This window comes from Nanorana parkeri, unplaced genomic scaffold, assembly GCF_000935625.1.
Source record: "Nanorana parkeri isolate BGI_ZX_2015 unplaced genomic scaffold, ASM93562v1 scaffold95, whole genome shotgun sequence".
NCBI classification, from domain to species: domain Eukaryota; kingdom Metazoa; phylum Chordata; class Amphibia; order Anura; family Dicroglossidae; genus Nanorana; species Nanorana parkeri.
Genome location: NW_017306363.1, coordinates 1,738,243 through 1,761,072, shown reverse-complemented (window position 1 = coordinate 1,761,072; position 22,830 = coordinate 1,738,243). Strand labels below are relative to the sequence as shown.

The window sequence follows — 22,830 nt, the reverse complement described above, 5'->3', positions numbered from 1 at the left end:
GTGACTGATTTAAAGCAAAGGTTCTACATTGATTAAAAGGAGTATTTAACACACAGCCAGAATTAATTGCTGGAACATAAATCTTGGGTATGGGGAGTGATGTATGATGATTAAGTGATGGCATGACCATTCCAACCAATCTTCTAAAAGCAAAACAGACCACTAAGTATCGCCACTCTGGCATTTAGACCTAAGAACCCTTTTTCTGCGCAGTTGGTCTTCAAGTCTGTCCCTGTGCTTTACACTTAAATCGACATTAAAGTCAAACTTTTTGCCCCCTTCCCAATCCTGCTGTAAAGACTTACCATAAAAGATACCTGCTTATTCGATCATCTTCTTCTTTACTGTCCTTTTTAGATGTCCCTCCAGTGCTGGTGCGGGTCTCTGATCCAGCGCTGACTAATCTGTCCTCCTCTTCTCTCATGTCCAACGGAGTCTGTGCACGCTGCTCCATAGACTTACCTTGTGTCTCTCCTCGTCTCCCGGCTGAACATCTGAACTGCGCATGCGCCCGCCCCAAGATCCTTTGCGGCCGCCCGAGACTCTTCAGATATTCGGACGGGAGCGCGCGACGAAGACACAAGTAAGTTTAAACCTGTTTCAAAAGGTTTTTGTTTTGTTCTTTTAAACTTTTTGCATATATCTACTACTTGCTAGCCCTAGACATATGCAAAAACACGCTGAGGGTTTAATAACGCTTTACTGAGACCTTTATTTTCTGGTCATGCAATTATTTCTTTAGTGATCTTAAAGTGCAGCTGAAGTCAAAACTTTTAAATTTTTTTTAGTTTTGGATAGAGTGCAGAGGGAATAGAACTCCTACACAGGTTTTCAGTGCTGTCGGTGTCCCCGTTAGGGAGGTTCACCCTCCTACTGACCACCTGGGATTTCCTTCTCTTTGGAGGGATTTCCTCTCACTTTCTGTTGTGACTATTGAACAGGAAGTGAAGAGAAATCTCCCAAATGGGACACAGATGGCGACAGCGTTTTTAGCATGTTTTTATGCGCATTTCATCATGTTTTACAGGGATTTTCTGCTCACATGGCAGAGCGTTTTAAGGCTCGTTCGTTTTCAGCTCCTTTTCAGTTGGCCAACGAAAAGCAGTCTCAGCTGCAAAAGCGCGCTGAAAAAAAGCTGATCGACGCGTTTCCATTGAAGTCTATGGAGCAAAACGAGCTGATATGCGCCACATAAGCAGCTCATGGACTATTTCCAACAACGGGCGTATTTTTATGCGTGATTCTGTGCGTTTGTGTTAACAGACCTCATAGGAATACATGGGATTGTGATTTGCATGCGTTTCAGAGCAGAACAACGAAATGCCCTGCCCTGTACAACTGAAGCCAAAACCTTCCTTTAAGTTTGGGAGTAGATATGGATTAGAACCCCTATCATGTTTTTATTGCTGCCTGTGTCCACGTTAGAGAGATTCACCCTCTTTTTATTTGTTCTGGTGACCGTTATCCCTGAAAGAAAATCCCAAATTTTTGGTTGTAACAAGAAAAGGAATAGATGGGAAATCTTCCAACGGGGACACTAGTTCTAGTGACCCTGCTGACCACCAGGGATTCCCCTCTCTTTGGAGAGATTCCCTCTTGCTTCCTGTTGTGGGTATCAGAAAGGAAGTGAAGGGAAATCACCCCAATGGGACACAGATGGCAAATAAAAAGCTGACAGGGACTATACCTGTAGCCCTCCATCGCTCAATCCAAAACTAAAACGTTTTTACATCATGTGTTCCCTTTCCTCAACCCAATAACAAGAAGAGGAGGGGTTTTGTAGTACACAGAGGAGAACTGTGCAGGGTTGACAACACTGCTTGAGATTTCAAAGCAGCAGATGAACTGTGTTGTCAGCTCAAACAGGCAGTTAGAAGCTCCCTGGAATTCTCACTGGAGCAATATATATTTTCTTCTGCATTCTTTGAGTTTTTGAATTGATATAACACAGGAAAAGGTGCATGTAACTTGTGGTAACGCCTACTCTATGTGCAGTGTCATATTGTAAATGTCGCCCCCAATGCGCTGTACAGTAGAGGACAATGCATGATGCAACACTGCAGGTTAAAAAGCGTCATGTGTGTTTTTTGTTGCATGTTGCGGGGCGTTACGAATGAGCTGATGCAACACATGTTCATGTAAAACATAATACAGTTTAACACAATGCAAAGGATCGCTAATTTATTAATTAGACCTTTTAATTTTATTTCCCTGCATGTTGCCCATACAAAATGTGCACTTTTGACTGCGGTGCACCTTTAAGAAGATGACAGGGCCATATGGACTGCTCTGCTTACAAGGCAGGAAAGCCCATTAAAATAAGAAAATGCTCCAGCGTAGCAATGGAAGTTCTTATGTTCCAGGCCATTAGCAGAATAAAATAAACCTCCATAGCTTTGTGTACAGTGGAGAGGGCAGAACTGCAAAGTATTAATTGAAGGAGAAACTTTTCTCTTGTTGGATTGCGGCTGAACCCTGACACCAGAGCCGGAGAATTGTTTACATGCGCAGCTCTGTATATAACATACGTTTTCAACACGGATGGAAATATTCTTTGAATCCCGGTGCCGCATGGAAATGTGAAATTTAAAAGTGAAAATACAAAGTAGAGGAGTCTTGTGAGGGTCAAACATTTGATATGGAATATTTGTCTTGGGTGCCGGGTGAGAAAAAATAAAGTGATAATAAAGGGAAATCGGATGCTGGATGTGGTGACATGTTAAAATACAGAATTTTGATGTAGAGATGACTGATATTTAAACGGTATACTGAGATCGCCGCAGCCGGGGCGGATCCCGGCATTACTGTCGAGATCCACCCAGCTGCGTGAGTGACAGCTGGCTCTGCCTATCTAGAGGCAGAGCCAGCTGTACCCGCCCCCTCCCCCGTCCGTTCCGCCATTCAGCGCTGGGGGATCGGAGGGGGGAGGAGGGGGGGGGGGAAATCCCTGCAGGGAGCCGTGAGTGGCAGTCACGGCTCTCTGCAGGGTGATGATCGAGAAGTGACCGAGCGACAATATGTGTTCGCTCACTTCACGATCTATTGAGCCGACGTGTGACAGTTTTATTGTCACGCGGCGGCTCGAACTATGAGGTTGAGTGAAAATCACTCACCTCATAGTTCTCATTTAAGAAAGGTGCAATAAGCAGCCATTTTAAGCTTTGAATATGCTCAACACTGATCTCTGCATTCTCTGCGATCAATCTCACAGAACAAGGAGCAGATGCTTTGCCGTAGATGCTCTGTGTCCATACACGGGGTGAGTCAGGTACAGATGTCTATGTCCGGGGAATGCAGTGATCTCAGTTTGATAGGAAGATCCCTGTCCGGGGCAGGCAGCAGTTGGAAAGTAAGGTCAGATCTGTAACTTCAAGAGCCAGAGAGAGAACAAGACAATTACTCTTCTCCAGATGCTCCTGGCCTTATTTAAACAGTCATGAAGATTGCGCTGCGAGCTTTCCATTTAACCATTAAAGCTTCTATGTGACAAGCGGCCTGTGCCGGAGCACATGAGATCCTGCAGACTTCTTTTGTTTTGCATACTTTGCCCAAACAAGGCAGCACAGAGCCTCAGCCTGAAATCTGCATTTTCCACGCTTGCAGGTTAGAAGTCTGATCCTTTGCCAAGGAATGGAAAATCGGGCCGAGTCCACACCAAGGCCTGGTTAACCCTTAACAACCCTTTTTTCTAGCAAACATTGCTTTTCTTTTACTGACATACAAGCTGGTATAGGCGTAGGGTAGGGGTAGGCAACCTTGACACCCGAGCTGGTGTGGAACTAGAAGTCCCATAAGGTGTTGTAAGACTCTGACAGTCACAGGCATGATTCCCAGAAGAAGAGGCATGATCGGATTTGTTGATCCAGCACAGCTGGTATGCCAAGGCTGCCTACCCCAGCATAGGATGCGTATGTGTACACAGATGTCTTTTACACCAGGTTTTGCTAAGCAGCAAGGAAACTGCAGCAGAGTGCAGATCTTTCCATTTCATGTTTGTCCACATAAACATTAGTGTTACTCGAAGTTTGCTTTGCATACAGATTTGATTCTGCTGGGTGCCCTCATTTTACACTATAGACCAGAGGCGCTTTTGGATTATACTGCCACCAACAGGAGGATTGGACAAATTAAAAAAAAAAACTGTAGGCCAGCCCAGGATAACCTTCCTACTACCAGCATGCCTTGGTTTTGTAGCAAACCAATACCAAGAGCATGATCACAAACACAGAGGGGTGGGACCTGTGTCCCTTAATGAACTCCGAGAGAAGGATTTTACGATGAGTACAAAAATCCTATTTTCTTTCTGGTCTCTTGAGGGACACATGAAGTCTTTCACCTTTGAGGAGTCCAAAAGCAGTCCATCAGAGCAGAGGCATTCCGAGGCGGGGTGACACCTGGTGCGGGTATGTCTTGCGTGTTGATGTCACGCGCGGTACCGCTGTTACCTGCCGGCGGCCATCTTGGTGATGGACGCCAGCAGAGAGAGGAGGGGACGTCACCAGGCGGGATAAGTTATGCCGCCGAGTCCCCTCCTTTCTCAAGCAAATGTCAGGCTCTTGGTCCTTGACTGAGTGCCCGACTTTTCAAAGGGGGGTGACACCAAAATGACTGTCAGTCATTTTGGTGTCACCTCTCCAATGGTGTCACCCGGGTGCGGGCCGCACCCCCCTTGTGACGCCACTGCATCAGAGGGCTGCTGGGTAACACAGCAAACAGAACCCAACAGAGAACTAGGGACTGCCTACAGCTAAAAGAGACATCTGAAGGACCTTACCCAAAGGTGGCATCAGATCAGGCCAAATCATCCACCTGAACTTGGAGAACGTGTGAACAGAAGATGAGGTTTGAGAAACAGATGCTTAATGCCGAAAAACCCAAGAAGAGCTCACAGACATGGTAAGGTGCACCGTGACAGGAAAGGGTGTAACTCGAACCTTGAGACTATAGGTTTTGGTGATGGTGTGCCTAAACCACCTAATGATGGTGGAGCAAGAAGCTACCGTAGTGTACCCTTTCAGGGACCATCCAGGATGACAAATAGGCTCCTTGCCCTGCCTATATGCCAAGCTGTTAGTGCTGACAAATTCAGGATTAACAGCTTTTCTATTTCCTCTCACACTCAGCTGGGGGTGGATGAACGGGGTAAGTAGCTCCAGCTCACCTACTCATGGGTACAGGCTGCACCCAGGGGCATACGGTTTTTCACACGTGCAAGGAGCAACGTGTTCAACGGCCTTGTGCATCCATGTGCATGAGGCCCAATGTAAGCAGGTCTTTCTAACAGTCTTTGTTGTGATCATTTGAGAATGAATAACATCACATGAAAAGCAGCTACAGAGGTCAATGGTGGATTGTTTCGAAGATCATTTACTACTTGTTAATATGTAAATAGGTATAGTCTAAAGTCTAGGCCAGTGGCTCTCAACCTGTGGGTTGCGACCCAAAAGTAAGCGAGTGGGTCGCTGCGCTAGTAGGAGCCTCTCACCTACCGCAGCAGAAGGCGCGCGGTGAGTGGATCGCCGCATGCCTTCTGCTGCGCTAGGTGAGAGGCTCCTCAGCCTCATCCTAGCACAGCAGTGCCAGTTTTTCTGCTGCGCCACCAGATATCACTGCAGCAGTCGCGGCCGGGGAGGAGCAGAGAGCAGGGGAGTGTTTTTTTCTACATTTATCCCTGCTTCGGGCATGCAGGGCTAAAAGTACAGCGGGGTGGGAGCTGGTCAAGTGATTTCAGCGGCTGTACTTCCGTTCTCCGCTCTGCTCCCTGTGAACACTGAGACAGGACACACAGCCTTCCCATCTCAGCTGTCACAGGAGTTCCAGCACAATGCTAGAACTCCTGTATTGGAGGTGACAGGTCCAATAACTAGAACCTGCCATCTCCAAATGATGTCACACATGGAGTGGTTAGCTCCTGTGTGAAAGCAATGAAGTTAAGTGAAAAAAAAGGAAACAATATTAAAATAAATAAAAATTAAAAAAATTGTTAAAAGTAAAAAAAAGAAATTTAAAAAAATAAGGTAAATAATAATTAAAAAGTAAATAAAAAAAGTGATAAAACATAAACAATAATAAAATAAAAATTATAAAAAATAAGATAAATAAAAATGTAAAAAAAAAAGTAAAAAATATTTATAATTATCATACAAAATAACAATTTTACCGTTGGGGGTCAACACAACTTGGCAAATGTTACCAAGGGGCCCTGGCCCTAGAAAGGTTGAGAACCACTGGGCTACCCCCACAATGCAAGGGTAAAGAGCTCATTTTGGTCTATAGTCTAAAATAAAAATTCTTTAAAGCCCAATTGGTCCCCTTGATTTATTACTGTAATGCACCCAGGCTGCAAATACACTAACAAATATTTTTTACTTTTTCATCAGATAAATGCTGCAGTAAGCGTTAAAATACCCTGTGTTGGCAGTACTAGGGAGAGTCAGACCTCAGCTCTGACACATAAGCAGCTCTACAGTCCAACGCCCCATTGAACACTTATCTGGAACAGTGTCCAGGGGGCATGTCAGAGAGCTGTTCTACTTGTGTGTCAGAGCCAAGGACTCTCTTAGTGCTGCCAAAACAAAACTTGCTGCAAAACTTTACCATTAATTATGGTCTATGAACCCTGACTGCATTACAGGGTTCAACTGGACTCCTAGATGTTACAGAACGATGACAGGGATGAAGTGAGACTCTCCGTCTCTAGAATACTATGCACCAGGACTGAGGTCAGAAATGAATTATGGTACATCTGTCACTATGAATTACACAAGGCTTGCACTGATCAATGGCTCTATGGCACGAAGTTTAGAGTCCAGGTGTAACGATTTCATCATTAATATTTGTTACCCCGCAAGAGGTCTGCAAATTCTGTTTCCAAAACAAATGTCTCCATAGAGACAGATCAACTCTTTGTATTAGTCAGTAATCCTCTTAGACGTTTTCTAGACACAGGAAAAAAACAGCGTCCTACAGGAACATCTTGGGAAGAATTTGCTGGGCTACATACACTAAACTGCTACAACTTTATGAAACATTTAAGGGGTTATCAGAATACTTCCAGCTGACGGATATGAAGAACTTCATGTGAAACGATGTGAGTGACGGTGTGTGAATTAAAATCCTCAGTGAGTTTACCATTGACTGTAAAGTAATGCACAAAATATGCAGCATGCTGGATTATTCAAAAATGTGCTGCACTGCAACTCTAACTCTTTCTGGTGTACTCTGCCAAATGAACCTTTTACTTTTTCTATCTGGGCAAAGTATAGTTTTCTCCTCCCTACCTTAGTTCTCCTCCCAAGAACCCTCAGCCCTGATGCAAGCAGTGGGATGGATTTTCGGAGGGGTAACGCAAATACCTTAATGGGTGGATGCAGTGGCATCACAAGGGGGGTGCGTCCCGCACCCAGATGACACCATTGGGGAGTGGTGACACCAAAATGACTGGCAGTCATTTTGGTGTCACCCCCTCTAAAAAGTCGGGCACTCAGTCATGGACGGAGAGCCTGACAGTCTCAGGAGAGAGGAGGTGACCCGGCGGCATACCTCATCCTGCCGGGTGAACGTCCCCTCCTCTCTCTCTCCCTGAGTCCATCAGCAAGATGGCCACTGGCAGGTGTCAATTAGATGGCTGTGCATGCACGATGACGTCATTGTGCACACGCATGGTGTCGTCACGCGCATGCGCGATGACGTCACAGCGGGGGGTGTCACCCGGTCTCCGCTCCGTGTGACATCCGGCCTCGGGACGCCCCTGGGTGGATGTCAGTCTGGAGGAGAGGGTGTTCCTAGACAGACTGTATTTGTATGCAGACCACCCTAGGTAACACCCACAAGTCATACTGAGTGTCCATGAATGAAAGGGGCTGGCCATATACAATAAAGCTGGGAAGGAAAAGGCTAAATGGTGGGCTCTATCTGACTTGCTGCAGCTTGTAATGCACATTATGAGAAGCTCACAGTGTTCAGTGAAATCAGAGGAAGCAATTAAAGTCTAGAAGAAGAGCCGGTACAAGTGGGCAAGACTGAAGGATAGGCCAGAGTTCCGCTTTAAGAAAGGTTAAAGCTTTAGACAGGTTCTCATTGCAGTTTGTGATTCTTTTGAGGAAATTTACCACTCCATATAGTAAGGTGGGGTCACTGGAATAGGAAGACGCATACATCAGTAAACAACTAAAACCCTAAAAATTCCTTATCACTTTGGTCATTAACATCTGACTGTGGTTCTCCATAGCTAGAGTTGGGCTTTAATGTTCACCATTCTAATAATGTTCTGTCATAAGTCGTTTATCCATCTGCAGTAGCTTATTTGCCATTGCACAGAAGCCTACCGAGCTGACGATATAGATTGTGTGGGTGGGAGCCGGCGTTTATTGTACATGAACAGCTCAGCCCTGGGCAGTGGCTGAAACAGCGACAGAGTTGACGTACCAATGGTCTCCATTGTGTCCCGCTCTTCTATAAGAAGTTGTGCTCGGGGAATATCTATGTGCATTCTCAGCGTCTGCTGCTTGTTCAGGGTGTCTGAAGTCCGGGTGTTTTTGCTGGAAAAAAGAAGAAAAAAAAAAGATAATACTGAGTATATTACGACTAAAGTGATCACCTTCAGAGGACATCATTCTATATCAAACTGTGAAATACACATTACTGTGTCTATATCCGGGGATACTGATTGCCCTTTGCGAGGAGTTTTAGGCCTCAGAAGGAGCTGGGTTCCATATTTGAACTTCTACCTGACTTTACATTGGAATAAAACTGCTTCTATTACCTTGTGGTGTGGAGCTTCTATCTCAGATTTCATGCTTTGCACTACAAACCATGGAAATTGTGGGAACCTTCAGTTATGTAGAAATGTAAACCTGGTAACAAGATAACCTGCACAAGCACCCCCACAACACTACTGGACAGCAATACAAATAAGAAACTCCTAGGGTACAGCGTTACTGATTTACTTTCCCCGGGTATCTAAACCAGACCATACAAGAGTCTGAGAAGAGCTGCAGGACCCCTGATACAAATATGGACTACCATTCAAACAGGGGCCTCTTTAGAGAACAACTGTATGGATCACACCGTCAACCACAGTCTTTCCTTGCTCAAAAGACAGACACCAGATTAAATATATGACATTGTAAGAGAAATAAAGAAGTGGAAATCAAGCTTATTTTAGACATATCATTTCTGTTACAATTCTAAACTAAGTCATTAAACCGTAGAGGACTAAGGGTGACCATCCCATTCGCATTTGCAGAAGATCAGGAGCATACAAAACATTTGGCCCACTTTTGGCATGAGAAATTGCTTTTGGTCGAAGGTATGGATTTATTCATCTGCTAACTAAGAAAGACTAAATTTAGGAATTGCAGAAGTCAATGAAGACTTACACCAATCCTCCTATTACACTTTAGGGTAAAAATATTATGAAAACTCTGCAGAAAGGAAAAAAGAGAATTTTGCTAAGAAATTTTAAAAATTAGAAAAAGATAGACAAGTGTAGCGCCCTACTGGAAAGGGTGCTATTAAATGTAGTGATTGTCAGACTGTATGTGGCCTGAGACTAATTTGTAGTCTGGGTTTATTTGGCTTCCCCCCAAACAATCTATCATTGCTTGCCATCTGTGTGCTGCTAAAGGTACTGCAGGGTGTGCCCTGGTCACAGAACAGAGCAACCAATGGGATTGCTATGAGTGGATATCTCTCCTCAGCCAATCACTGTTGAATGATGGCCAGTGGTGCATTCTGGGGGAGGAGATAAATACTTGGGGTGGACTATGTGAGCTCTCTCTTTCTCGCCCCGGGCCCAGCCTGTGTGGAGGCTGACATGGATGGTCTGAGAAGGCCAGGCCTGAAGCCTGGGGACTAGTCATGTGATGACCCTGGAGCCTGGTGGCAGCAGGTCCAGTAGCTACTACTAAAGAAAAGGGTCATTAACTTCTACCTCAAGTAATGCTGTGTCAGGTGTTTGACCTGCTGTGCATGGAAACAGTAACCACACTCTGAAAAGCATTGGAGTCTACATCTGCCTAGATGATCCTAACTCTCCTCCTCCTCTCTCCCAGAAATTCTTTAATAAAAGTTTCAAGCATCATAATTACAGTCTGGACCTCACTTCAATTGATCACCAGAAGGGGGGTAAGTGCTTGATCGGCAAAGCGAGTGAATGTATCTCTAGACAAGAAGAATTCGGAGTTGCCTTAACCAAAAGCAACCGACCCTAGTACTCAGGTGTGCTGTTGTGCTGTGGGTCCATAATAGAGGTTTCTTATAGAGGAAAGACACGGAGACCCGTTATTTCATTTTATTGTAGATCACCCCTTCAGAGCCACCAGTAGTGTTATCCTATGCTGGGATAGCGCTGACCAGGAAAGGGGGCTGCTGCACAAGATTATGCAAATGGAAACCTTGGGAATACAAGAAAACCACTGAGAACATTGGAAACATTGAACCAAGCCGCCAATCTATTAACACCAGTATAAAAAGTAGTCAAAGAAACATTTAATTGGGTCTACTATCAGGAGCATACCACCAACAAAGTAACCAGTAAGTGGGTTTGCCATCTACAATTATCATCTCTGAAAACTTTTCTAGGTTGACGAGCACACCCTTCAGGAACACATTACCAACAATATTCCAGATGCCTTCATAGCTACTTCTCAATCCACCAATTCTCCATTTCATTAGATATACCCTCAACTTTCCTCATATCAGCATGTTCTTTGCTAACACATGAGCACCGCACCATAATGGACTGGATCCTTGTGCTGTTTTCTTTTGTCTCAGAGTCTGAGCTCTGCTGTACACAAACCGCTGTTACCAAGTCAAAATCTGGTACTTTTACTAGTTGTTATTAAAAATACACTAACACATAACTACATAATTTTTAAAAAATTATTATTTCTGCCTGAGGTTAATCTGTAAAGGCATCACAACGTAAACTTTTATGTGAAAAGAAGAAATCAAAATGCATCTTTTCTGCCAGTGAACAGAAATTTGGTTGACTACTATGGAACATTGCATTCTAGACGTCATCCATACTCTCTGCATTTGTTTATTGTAATAGATATACTGTTGATCTTCTGAACGATTCCCACTAAGAAGTGGCCGTGACATGTTTTATGAAGGTACAGTATTGATGAATCAAGCTGTTCTCTCAAAGTAATTCTATCTCATAAAAAGTATCACCAATGTTTTGCTCTGCCTTGCTGTGCAGCAGAAATGACACATCCCCCCCCTTTAATCTGCAACCCTCCAGCTGCTGAGAAAATAAAGTTCCCAGCATCACCTGTCAGTTATTCCCCCCTATCTCCCAACATTATAAAATTATCGTTACACCCCCCTCATGTGTGCTTGCTAAGTCCAACCATTTCATCATTCAAACTGGTTGTTTTAGGATAAAAATGTATATTAGTCAATGAATTGCAAATGCTATCCAGGAAACCTGCAGCCAGATTTGAAAGTTTGTTCACAGTGCTGCGTTATCGCTATCTATGAGAATTCCAGCAGTATCCAGTAACACCTAACCAGCATTACAATCAAGTTCAGGATCTCTGAGAAGGTGCCACCAACCATAAGACAGCCAGAAGATGAATGCCAAGGTGGAAATTAGAGCGTGTATACTCAAGTCCAACAAGTAGTATCCTCTGTAATCCATTTTGTGCATCTTCAAAGAGTATCTTACGCCGGTCATATCTTCACTCATTGAGAATAAAACCAAATGAAAAGATTTCCCCCATAAATTATGCTTACCCTTCTCCCACAAAATTACAATCAAAGCGTAGCTGCAGAACTCCTTAATTCTACATTAAAGAAAAACTGCCACTTTGCCATTAATGTGTACGCTCATATAGGGCAAAGTCTTGGACATGTATACTAACCCAGCTATGCTCCATCATTGCCTCCCCATTGTAACATACTCACCTCGACGGAGCTCCACGCACAGCGGGTGGCCCTAACTCCCCCCCACCCCCGACCCCCCACGCTCTACGACACTCTCGCGTCTCTACTCCTTCCTTAGTGGTTTAAGCCATAAGGTTTAGTCGCCTGGCGTTTGTGCAATGAATGCAGATGCTGGACAGAGAGAATCTTTTCTACCTACCCTGTCAGCACCTTCACTATTGTGGAACCTCTGCCTCACCTACCACTCCACTACCAGCTACTTGCCTTTACCCTAACCTTCCTACTAAGGACTTAACATACCCTGCTAGTTGATCCCCCGCTACAAGTCTATTTCCCTTATTGATCTGAGAGGACATTTACCTTAAGGTGCCCATACACCTTACGATTATCGTACGATAATCGTATGCAATCGCGTTTTCGTCTGATAATCGCAAGGTGTGTGGGCAGTGTACAACCGCAAATACTGTACAATCATACGGCTTTTGACTTTCAAGCATGTTTGAAAACTTTGGTCGATCGTACGATTTCGCAAGGTTAGTGGCGTTTCCGTACGTGAAAAATCGTACGATCTACACTGCTCATGCGCAAAAGAAAATACGTGCGGTTGATTACCGCAATTCGTCCAGGTGCTTTTCTTTAATTACGGCTACTTGAACCTTGCGATAATCGGGGCATGATGGTCCGATAATCGTAAGGTGTATGGCCACCTTTACTTGAACTACACCAGGAGACTCAACTCATTACATCCTCTCTGCACCTCATTCGTTATCTATAGCAACCACCAGCTGCTCATCTCCTAGCAATACCTTCCTAACATTTTGATTGTGGGAACCACCTCTGATACCACTTTCTGCTTGAACCACATTACCGCTGGAAGCTGCGCAACTGCAAGTATACAATCCTCTACTTCTAAATTAAGTTCAATACTGCCATTCTATTCCTTTGCAGTGCTGAAGTTTCCATACAAACATTTATACTATTAAGAGACTCAAATTTTCTGCACATGCAATGCATGTTGTCATTACATCCGATTCTCGATGCTCATCTACAACCCCATTGTAATAAAAAATAAGACTGTTGTATGATAGTACTGTTATACTGAAGATTTTGCTGTTAATCCCTTGCAGTATTAAATTACTTTGTTCATGATTGTGCATAACGCATGACAGCACCCCTGAATGTTAACCGAGTTATAGTACAGAGGTAGGCTTCAACAAATTCCTGATTTATACTAATTCTGTGATATCCGTGGCTGTGATCTATAAGAAATCCTTACCCCATATTGCTTGTGCGTTACACCCATATACTAATCCAGCTACGCTCCTTTACTGCTTCCCCTGTGTATGGGGCAGCACATGACCTCTTCTATTTGAGAGTGCTTGAACGGATCAATCACCAGGCCCCGACACTGTCATGTGCAGACACTCTCACTTTGCCCTAAATTGGTAAAGTGACTTTGTGTCTCTTTAAAGGAGAACTATGAGGTGAGTGCTTTTCACTCACCTCATAGTTCTAGCCGACCTGAGACTGTCACAGGTCGGCTCAGTAGATCGGGAGGTGAGCGAACACATACCGGGTTCGCTCGCCTCTCGATCCTGTCACGGCTCTCTGCCGTGACAGGGGGAGGGGCTGGATTCCCCTCTCCCCGCTCCGATCTGCCAGCGCTGACTGGTGGAACGGACGGGGGAGGGGGCGGGTACAGCTGGCTCTGCCTCTAGATAGGCAGAGCCAGCTGTCACTCACGCAGCTGGGTGGATCCCGTCATCTAAGTCGTGATCCGCTCCGGCGTCTCAGTATCCCGCGAGCTGTAGCTCGCGGTATACCGAGCTTAGGGTAACGGGAGGATGCTAGTTTGTGTCCTCCCGTTACCCTAAGGAGAACTATGGGGGAAAACACTGACCCCATAGTTCTCCTTTAAGGGTAACCCAATCAGTATGACACCATTTAGGTTTCTTTGTCTGCAGAAGTTGGGTGAGATTGCTAATTCCGGTATGGTGAAGAAGAAACAAGAGATTCAACTTGCCAGCAACCCCACAAATCTGAACAATTTGGGTGATGTTGTCCTTTAAACAATCTCTCATGTAATCTTGGGTTGAGGAGGCATAATATTCCCACAAGTCCCAAGTAAAAATTCCAGTTCCAGAGAACCAGCAAGTGTATTTGTGAATTTAACAACCACTTAAGACTTGCTTTGAACAAGCTTCTCGCTGCCAGACTCCTACAGACAACACGGGTGGGGAAAAGAGTAATAAAAACAATAAATCACACTTTTACGGGTCCTGTTTACAAGAGAATGATCGTTCTAATGTGCATTGCTAGTTATCCACATACTCGGTCACTAAAAATGTTCCTTCTTGTTTTAACGCAGTTCATTCTTTCTTCAAATAGAAGATCTTCATATGTCTCATTCCATCACATATCACAAAACTAAGAGGATTATTCCTCATTTCAGGGCAGAGGGCGGAGCCATGCAAATTATTGCTTTTCGTTCCTTTGGCCAGATGCACATTCAGAACCGCTGGTATATATTGCAAATATAGCCTAATATTGTAAAGCCAATAATTCCAAACTGCATAAAGCTTTTCCTTTTTTTTCTTTTTTCTTTTTGAAGCTCTGCAGTCAATCCAATAAACCCCCCTGTGAGAAAAAGAGTGAACCACAAAATCAATTAAACACACGTGACATCTTTAACAAGTTTCAGTATTGGCTGCGTCATCCGCGGTCACTTCGAGCACCCATGCTGACAGGGATACCCGGAAAGGAGTGCAGCAGGATTCTGGAATACATAACCACAAAATCACAGGACACAAAAAAAAAGATGCACAAGGGTGTTTGGTCCTGTTCTGAAAAAGAGGGCCATAGTATCCCTGAACCCCCTTTCCCCTGGGCGCAAGGCTCCTGACAGGGGCAAGACACTCTAGTCCACCAGGTACTTGATAGGGTCTCTCCCGAAGCCACACCCCCAGATGGGAGAAGATACAAGACCCATTAGGGCCACAGATCCTCACTCGAAACATCAGGGCAGGCCCTAGAAAGAACCTCAGTTATCTGTGAAGTGAAAAATTGCTCCTAGCTCGCCATAAGGACTGCCTAAGAAGCATTGTGCAAGAAAAGCACGAGTGATGTGACCTTGTGCCAGTACCATACAGGGGGGTCCCCCAGGGTGCACCTTCACCGGGAGCATCTTGTGCTTCCAACCTCTAGCCAGACAAGAGCAGCCCCATCGCTACCAAAAGGAGGGTTCCTGCTTACAGCCAGGAACAAGACTTGTGCACAAGGCAAGAATCAACCCCAGAGGAAAGCACCCACCTACTACTCCAGGGAATTGTGTTTCAGGCTATTTGGCCATCATCATCGCAGTGTATAGAAAATATGGCTTCTATGGAGTATGACTTGGGACCCAACAAGGCAGTATAACCATAAAGGGTATGGTGAGAAGAGACTAAAGCAATCAAAGCAGTCGTTGGAGCCATGCAAATCATTTCTTCATGTCCCAATGACCAATGCTTCACATGCAGTCTGGAGAAAACACTCTTTGATTAGTGAGTGGAGAGGCCAGCCTGGTCTCATTAATCTGTCATGTTATTGGACTCTTTGCCTACTGATTGTTTCTCTCTTTTCATTATTTTAACAGGTTTTTGCTTGCTTTTGAGCCCTGAAGCAAGGCACTACGAACATTTATAAAGCATGCCACTGTGCTTTATAAAGAGGCCTTTATTACAAGCAGTGGTATAGCGCAGGTAAGGCCATAATGCGGCTTTATAAATCGGACCCTTAGTCCTAGACCGGCCCATAGATGTATTGCCTGTGGTCATTATGGAGTGAAACGAAGAGTATATAAAGACTCTAATGGCCCCTAAATGAAAAGGAAGAAGAAAAAAACTTCTGAACAGAGTGTTTTCAAAGACCAAGGAGTGCTCAGAGTGTTAATATTTCACTCTCTTTTCTTACATGGCTAACACAAAAACCTTCTCATTTCTGTGAACAGCTAGCAGACACTTCAGACAGAAGACGTGGGACTGCCAGATTTATTGAAAGGCACGGATGTTGCTTTTTTTGCCCTCAGTGCACAGATAATATGATTTATTTACCTGGGCTCCGGCCTGCAGGATGAAAGAACAGAAAGACTCCTGGGGTCACCACCGCCTACTAGTTTTCGCGGAAAGTACCAGCCTCTATGCTTTTCTCACAGGACGGCGGTAGATCTGAGCGGACTTTAATGAATACAAGTGGAAGACCACCACTGCTATACTGAGAACAAGACCGCTAGTCTATTAAAATACATCTCAAAATACATTTAAAGCCAGGGTCCAGGCAGACATAAATGCACCACGTAATGTAGTCATAAATATATTACAAGAATCTTAAAAGTAGTTTTAAATTACAATTAATGTAAGTGCCTGAAACTCGAAAACGTTTTCTTGATATTAGCCGCAAAGCAATGAACGTAGCCACATAGTTACAAAAAGTGTTTTATTTGCAGGATCACCAGATAAACAGAAGGGGGAATAAAGCCTAAAAAGAGAACACGAATACAGCCACCACATCTGATGACTGGCAAGCTGAAATATATGACATTTCTGTTCTTTCTTTTACATATGCCTTTAAACGAGAACTATGAGGTGAGTGCTTTTCACTCACCTCATAGTTCTAGCCAACCTGTGACAATGAGACTGTCACAGGTCGGCTCAGTAGATCGGGAGGTGAGCGAACACATACCGGCGTTCGCTCACTTCTCGATCCTGTCACGGCCTGCCGTGAAAGGGGAGGGGCTGGATTCCCCCCTCCCCGCTCCGATCCTCCAGCGCTGACTGGCGGAACGGACGGGGGAGGGGGTGGGTACAGAAAAGTATTGTACTGTGGCAGTCACTGAGAGTATGGTACCACTACTGCTGGGCTCCAAAGGGCCCCTGGGGCACAGGTTGGGCATCAGCCTGGGTTCTAGAGATTCTAATCCCTTCCAAAGCTGCCTCATGGGATTTATAGTTGCACAACAGCTATAGAGCCTGCCCACCCCTTCCTTAAGACATTGGTAAGTCAGTGGGCACACAAAAACGCCCATTACTTTTTTTTTCTTTGCAGTGCACCACAATGGAGCGCTACAGTATGGATGCATTGTCAGCTACTGTATAGTGCCTTGGGTTGCTTTTTATAATGCATGACACCATGGCACACCACACTTGGAATCATGTGTTGATTAGGGTTGCCACCTTTTCTTCAGGCAAAACCCGAACACTCTAGCGACATGCGGACATTTGTTTGGGAGAATGAGTCGTGGCTTATTCATATATAAATAGTGCCGTCCATTCACATGTAAATATCATAGTTGAGACTATTTTCAGGGGGGGGGGGGGGGATGCAGTAGCCCCTATCTTGATTTCGGTTGCCCCTGTCTGCCTGACATCTTGTGTCCGGGACACAGCATTCAAAACCCGGACTATCTGGGTGAATCCTGGGCAAGTGGCAACGCTAGTGTTAATGCATGTTACCACAATGCAATAGACTGAATGGGTACTATGAGTACATATAGTGCATGTTCGTTTTTCTCAGCCCATATATATATATATATACATATACATATGACAGGAAATAATACCCAGTAAGGACTTTCTTGTGGGCAGTAAGTGGTAGAAAAGCAGCAATTATATACCATACACACAGGGAATGAAAATGAATAAAAACACAAAGGTCAATTCAGTGTAAATAATAATTATTGCATATTTAGGAAAACACGATCATGAAATGTTAACATAAAGATCAAAATGCCCCATTTAAAGCTGCATTCATAAGGAAGGATTTAGGGTAATGAGAATATATTGCTAAGTGGACAGATTTTCATTGCAGCGCTCCGTACACTTAATAGGAGCCGGTCCTGTGATTAGCAAGGTACAGTATGTGAGATTATACAGGCAATACGTGACCGTTATACAGAAATTGCCCTTTCACAGATCCCCTTAACAACCTGAAAATGACAGCGCTGCAAAAGTCCGCTGTGCATTAAATTCAGTCGTGGGCTCTCAAGTATATAGTTTATATTAACCTGAGTGTGTATAATCCAATTACCAGCCTTAAATTGATTGCTTTGTTGAGGGATTTCCATTTAATGCATGACTCACCTAATGCTTGTCAGGGCCGAGTGTTCCATTCCGTTCTATAATGTGAATACAAGTCCTATAGAAGGACAGGGTCATTGCCATTACACTGGATGTGTTTTCACAAAAGTAGCTGCAATGTTTATAATAGACATACATATTGCATTTCGCTGGGGGTGGTGAAAGTGACCTAATACTGATAGTGGATTTCCTGTACAACACATGTTTACATTGTATTGATGGCAATGGATAATATGCTTCTCCATAAGTGTAGGCTAAGTGCAGGCTATGTCTCCTAAGGTGTTGTATGGAACGCTATAACGCTGTATTGCTTATTTAGTGAAGGTCAATGACAGCCTTAAAGGGGACTGTCTGCTTCTAACAGGATACAGACACTACAGTTGTTCTGATTAGAAGACTGAGATTGCACAGATGGTGATAATGAAGGCAGACCCCTACATTCAGCAACTGAGTGACAATTCGTGAATTCTGCCTAATTTTCTTTCTGTAAATACTAGTATTAGTAGTAAGTTCACACTTATGTGCATGTTAATGCATGGGCCCTATAAAGCACTGTATATGTGCATTGCTATTGCTTCAGTATGGTGCCTCAATGCACATATACATTATAAACAAACCCACCTGCCAGGGGTGTAACTAGAAATCACAGGGCCCTGTGGGCCCTTGCAGAGCCCACCTGAGATCCTACACTGCCCACCTGAGAGTGACCCTAGACTCTCTATGGTGGGCTGTGCAGGGTCTCAGGTGGGCTGGTCACACCCCTGCATACTTCTTACCTGTCAGCCCCGATCCACTGTCAGCCTTCTTCACTGCTGGGCCCTGCCTCCTCCTCCATGGTCGCTGTTGGGCCCCGCATCCTCCTCCACCGTCACTGGGCCCTGCCTCCTACTCTGCTGCTTACGCCGGGCCCAACCTCCTCCCCCGCAGCTGCTGGCTGTCACTGACTCAGCAGGGTCTGTGAGGAGGAATGCGCCGCTGCATTAGCTTTGCCACTTTTTCTTCAAGCGAACACTCTAGCGAGGAGCGGACATTTTTTGGGGGGAAAATTAGTCGCGGCTTATTCATATGTAAATAGCTCATCCCATTTATATGTAAATATCACAGTTGAGACTATTTTCAGTGGGGGGCCAGTAGCCTCGATCTTAATTTTAGTTGTCCCTGTCTGCCTGACATCTTGTGTCCGGGTTTCTGCTGCCATGAAACCCGGACACAGCATTCAAATCCTGGACAGGTGGCAACCCTACGCTGCATAGATCACTGACAGGTTGTCAGTGATCTGGACAGCGACACATTCCGCCTCACAGCCGCCAGTGGCGGCCGACAGCCTAAGATGCCATGGCAACCCAGGCAACCAATCAGCTTCTCTCTTCAGACTGTTCACTTAAGGTTTGAAAATGAAAGGTGGATGCAATGCACAGCTGCTACAGATTTTGTCTGCTCCAGTATTGACAAAATTCCCCTCACTGTGCCTTCTGGTGCACTCCAATGGCTAAAATTAGTGTATGCCTGTTTTTTTTTTCATATGTCGAGACTCATACTGAATGGACTGCCCTAATAAAACGTGCGTCAATGCATAAAAATGTGCGCATAGGCTCTTTGTGTAACTTCAGGCTGTAAAGTGCTGTCATATTTCTGAAATCATGAAGATAGATCTGTCAACATCTGTCTGCTATACATGTCTAACCATGTATGAGAGGGCAACCTGATGAGACTGTGCTAATGTGTATCCGTGGCTCTGCAAGAATTTCCCTTATTCCACTCAATGGGGAGATTTGGACCCCAGATTATCGCCGATCCATTTTAATCCATCACAGAATGGACACAGGAACAAAGAGCCAGGATGGACTTGGTTATTGGGGAGGAGGTGGTCAGAGGTGCAGAGTGCCCATTTTTCATTATACAGAGGACATAACTTTTCCTATAACTCACTGGCTGCCCTTTGAAGGCAATAAAAGCTTTGATACTTCCTAAAAATAGACTCTCTGACACAATCCCTCCAATTATCTCACAGAAAAGAAAAAACGCCATAGGGGCTCAAAGTGAAGGTCAGTGATAAACACCATTACTAGCAACTATTCTCCAGTGCTGAAAAGCTGTCCATATGCATACAAAACCAGTTATGTTGTTGGCTATTTTCCACTATTTTACATTCTATAATTGGCTTAGCGCTTGTCAGGTAGGTCATTTAGCCACCGGCACGATTTATGATGCATAAGAGAGAATTCTGAGTATTAAGATACAAGTCCATTTTCTGTACGCCTATTTGTTAGATATTATCTTTATTACTCTGTACCACTGGCATAGCAACAGCAGTAGTAGAGCTAACAGCAACAGTTTCAAAAGCTCTAGAGGCATAAAAGACAGAACAGTAAGTGGCGCTTGCTTTGTGCTTTCTTTGTGTAATTGAAATCTTGCACTAAGCTGTGTAGAAAGAGATAAGTAACTGCTTTATTAAACAGCAGGATTATTTCAACAGAGGTGAAAGTAATACATTTCTTATTTGAAAGGTAGACTAGAGCGCCATCTGCTGACTGCATGAAAAATATCTAATAGTAATAAGCAAAATTTAATAAAGTCATTGTTCAAGTGGACCTAAAGTCAACACGTGAACATCTAAAAATGTCTCCAGATAAATAACAGTGTACTTCTTGTGCCTTGGCAGTCTGATGCTGCATATTGGCAGTGTGAGATCTGCTGCGATTTGGCCAAGTCACTATTGTCCTTCTCCATGTCCTCCTTGCTTGAGAGGAAGCTGTACCTGAGGACCTGCAGTCAGGTGCGTATCTGCCGCGAGGCAAACAAGGCCTTCGCCTTGGTTGGCAGTTTTCAGGGGGGCGGCAAAAATGCCGCCCCCAAAACGGTTAGGCAGCCGGGCGGAGGAGTCAAACGACACAGAGGAGTCGGCGAGGAGGAGGCAGCAGGAGGGGGCAAGGTGGAGCAGCAGGAGGGGGCGAGGCGAGGCCGGGGTGACATGGGATCAGGAAGGGGCGGGGCCAAGGCACCATCGCGCCGTAGAAAGCCGAGTCACCGAAGAGTGGTCAGGCTTAGGAGCAGGCCGGGTCCTGCAGCACCAGTCCACCGGTGGAGGAGGCCAAGCAGAAGGTAAGAGGATCACACTGCTGCTAAAGGGACCCTGTAGAGCCCAGCATGGATTCTGCACAGCCCACCTGAGAGTCTCGGGTGGGCTCTGTGGAGTCTATAGTGGGCAGAGCCCACCACACATCCTGCACGGGTCTGCAGGGTCTCGGGGGTGTGTGCATGATCTGTGGTGGGCTCTGCGGGGTCTATGGCAGAGCCCACCACAGATCCTGCACAGCCCCCCTGAGATCCAGCATATTTAGTGTGGGGAAGGTGCCCTAGTTTTCTCTTGCCTAGGGTAGCCCCAAACCAGAATACACCACTGCCTGCAGTGCAAGGATCTTCATCCTTCAACCAGTCTATGGATCTTTGCTTCCTCCGCCTCTCCTGTTGCTTCTACTTGAATATTCTCAACCAGCCTTTAGATTGCCGATCATCATGGCAGCAGCTCTGACATAAGGAACCAAAGCCTTACCTCTACAAGGACGCATCAAATATTAAAATATACTGCTCGTTAGACTAATTACATCACAAGGGATGAGGATTATCACCCTATAGAAACCTGTGGAGTTAAAATGAGGATCCTCAACGGATCCTACTAGATGTACTATGGCCTGATATTTGTACATAATCCACTTCAATTTCTGACTCATGTAATGTGGTTTGCTGGTCTCATCTTGAACAAGCCTGGCTGTTCTTTTGACTTCTCTCAAGGTGATTTTACACACAGGATGGTCACTTATTGGGAGTTTTTTTCTTGTTCGTACCATTCTCTGTAAGCACAGCAACAACATTGATATCGACATTCACTTCATGGTAGTTGTTTCGGATCACAAATCTTTTTCATTTTAATGTTAAGTCAAAATAAAAAATCCCTGTTCTCCAAATTGGTTATTACAAAAACTGAGGGAGTCATAGACGGTTGACCAGTCTGGAATCACATATCACTGTCCTGTCCGGCCAAGATCATTTTCAGCTTAGGTTGAATGAATTTAATAAATGAATTGATGATTCAACTGACTGACATTTAAAACCACAGGCAGTCCCCAAGTTACTAACATCCGACTTACATACGACTCCTACTTACAAATGGAGGCTATTACTGTCCTGCAGGGGGTCCCAGGATGCAGCCAAAGTGTACCGCACAACATTTCAGTAGTTGTAATTCTACCGCGCTCGCACCGATGAGGGATGCTCGCCTTTTTGGGTCTGGTTCTTAGTACTGTATGTACATTACAGGAAGTTGGCTCTTGTTAGAAGTGCAGACGAGGGGTGCCCACCTCTTCTCCCGGGTCATTATGAGGTTTTTACTGCTGTCTGTATGCTCATTAGAAAGATTTAATCTCACTTCATGTCCTTGAGACAACAGGAAGTGAGATGAAATCTACCCCCAGGAAGGGAAATTCACTCCTGTAAGAGTGTTCATGGGAAAAAGGTGTCTCCACTGAAGTTTTATCACCAATCCATGTTTCCACAACAACCCAACATTTTCAAAATCCAATTGTCACAGGGACAGAAAGTGAAGTGAAATCTTCTGACCAGGGACACCCACTTTTTTGCCAGAATGTCCCAAATTGCTATGAGCTCTTAGCTACCTGTGACGCTCTGGCCGGCGTCCCACCCTCACTCACGTCGCTGGTTGCTAGGAGCTGAGTGGGATGCTGTGGCTGGTTTCCTGCCCAGCTTCTGGCAACCAGTGTCGTCATTGAGCTGGGGGGGATGCTGGACAGAGGAACTGTACACCCCC

At 44.9% G+C, this 22,830-nt stretch overlaps 1 protein-coding gene across 2 annotated transcripts in view; it reads right to left on the bottom strand.

Moving 5' to 3' along the window:
• DSCAM (DS cell adhesion molecule) overlaps window positions 1-22,830 on the bottom strand; it is a 399,852-nt gene that overhangs the window by 46,302 nt on the left and 330,720 nt on the right. For both annotated transcript variants that reach the window (XM_018552699.1, XM_018552700.1), the window contains exon 29: window positions 8,428-8,540. In XM_018552699.1, the coding sequence (XP_018408201.1) occupies window positions 8,428-8,540 (113 nt within the window). The remainder of the gene's footprint in view (window positions 1-8,427; window positions 8,541-22,830) is intronic.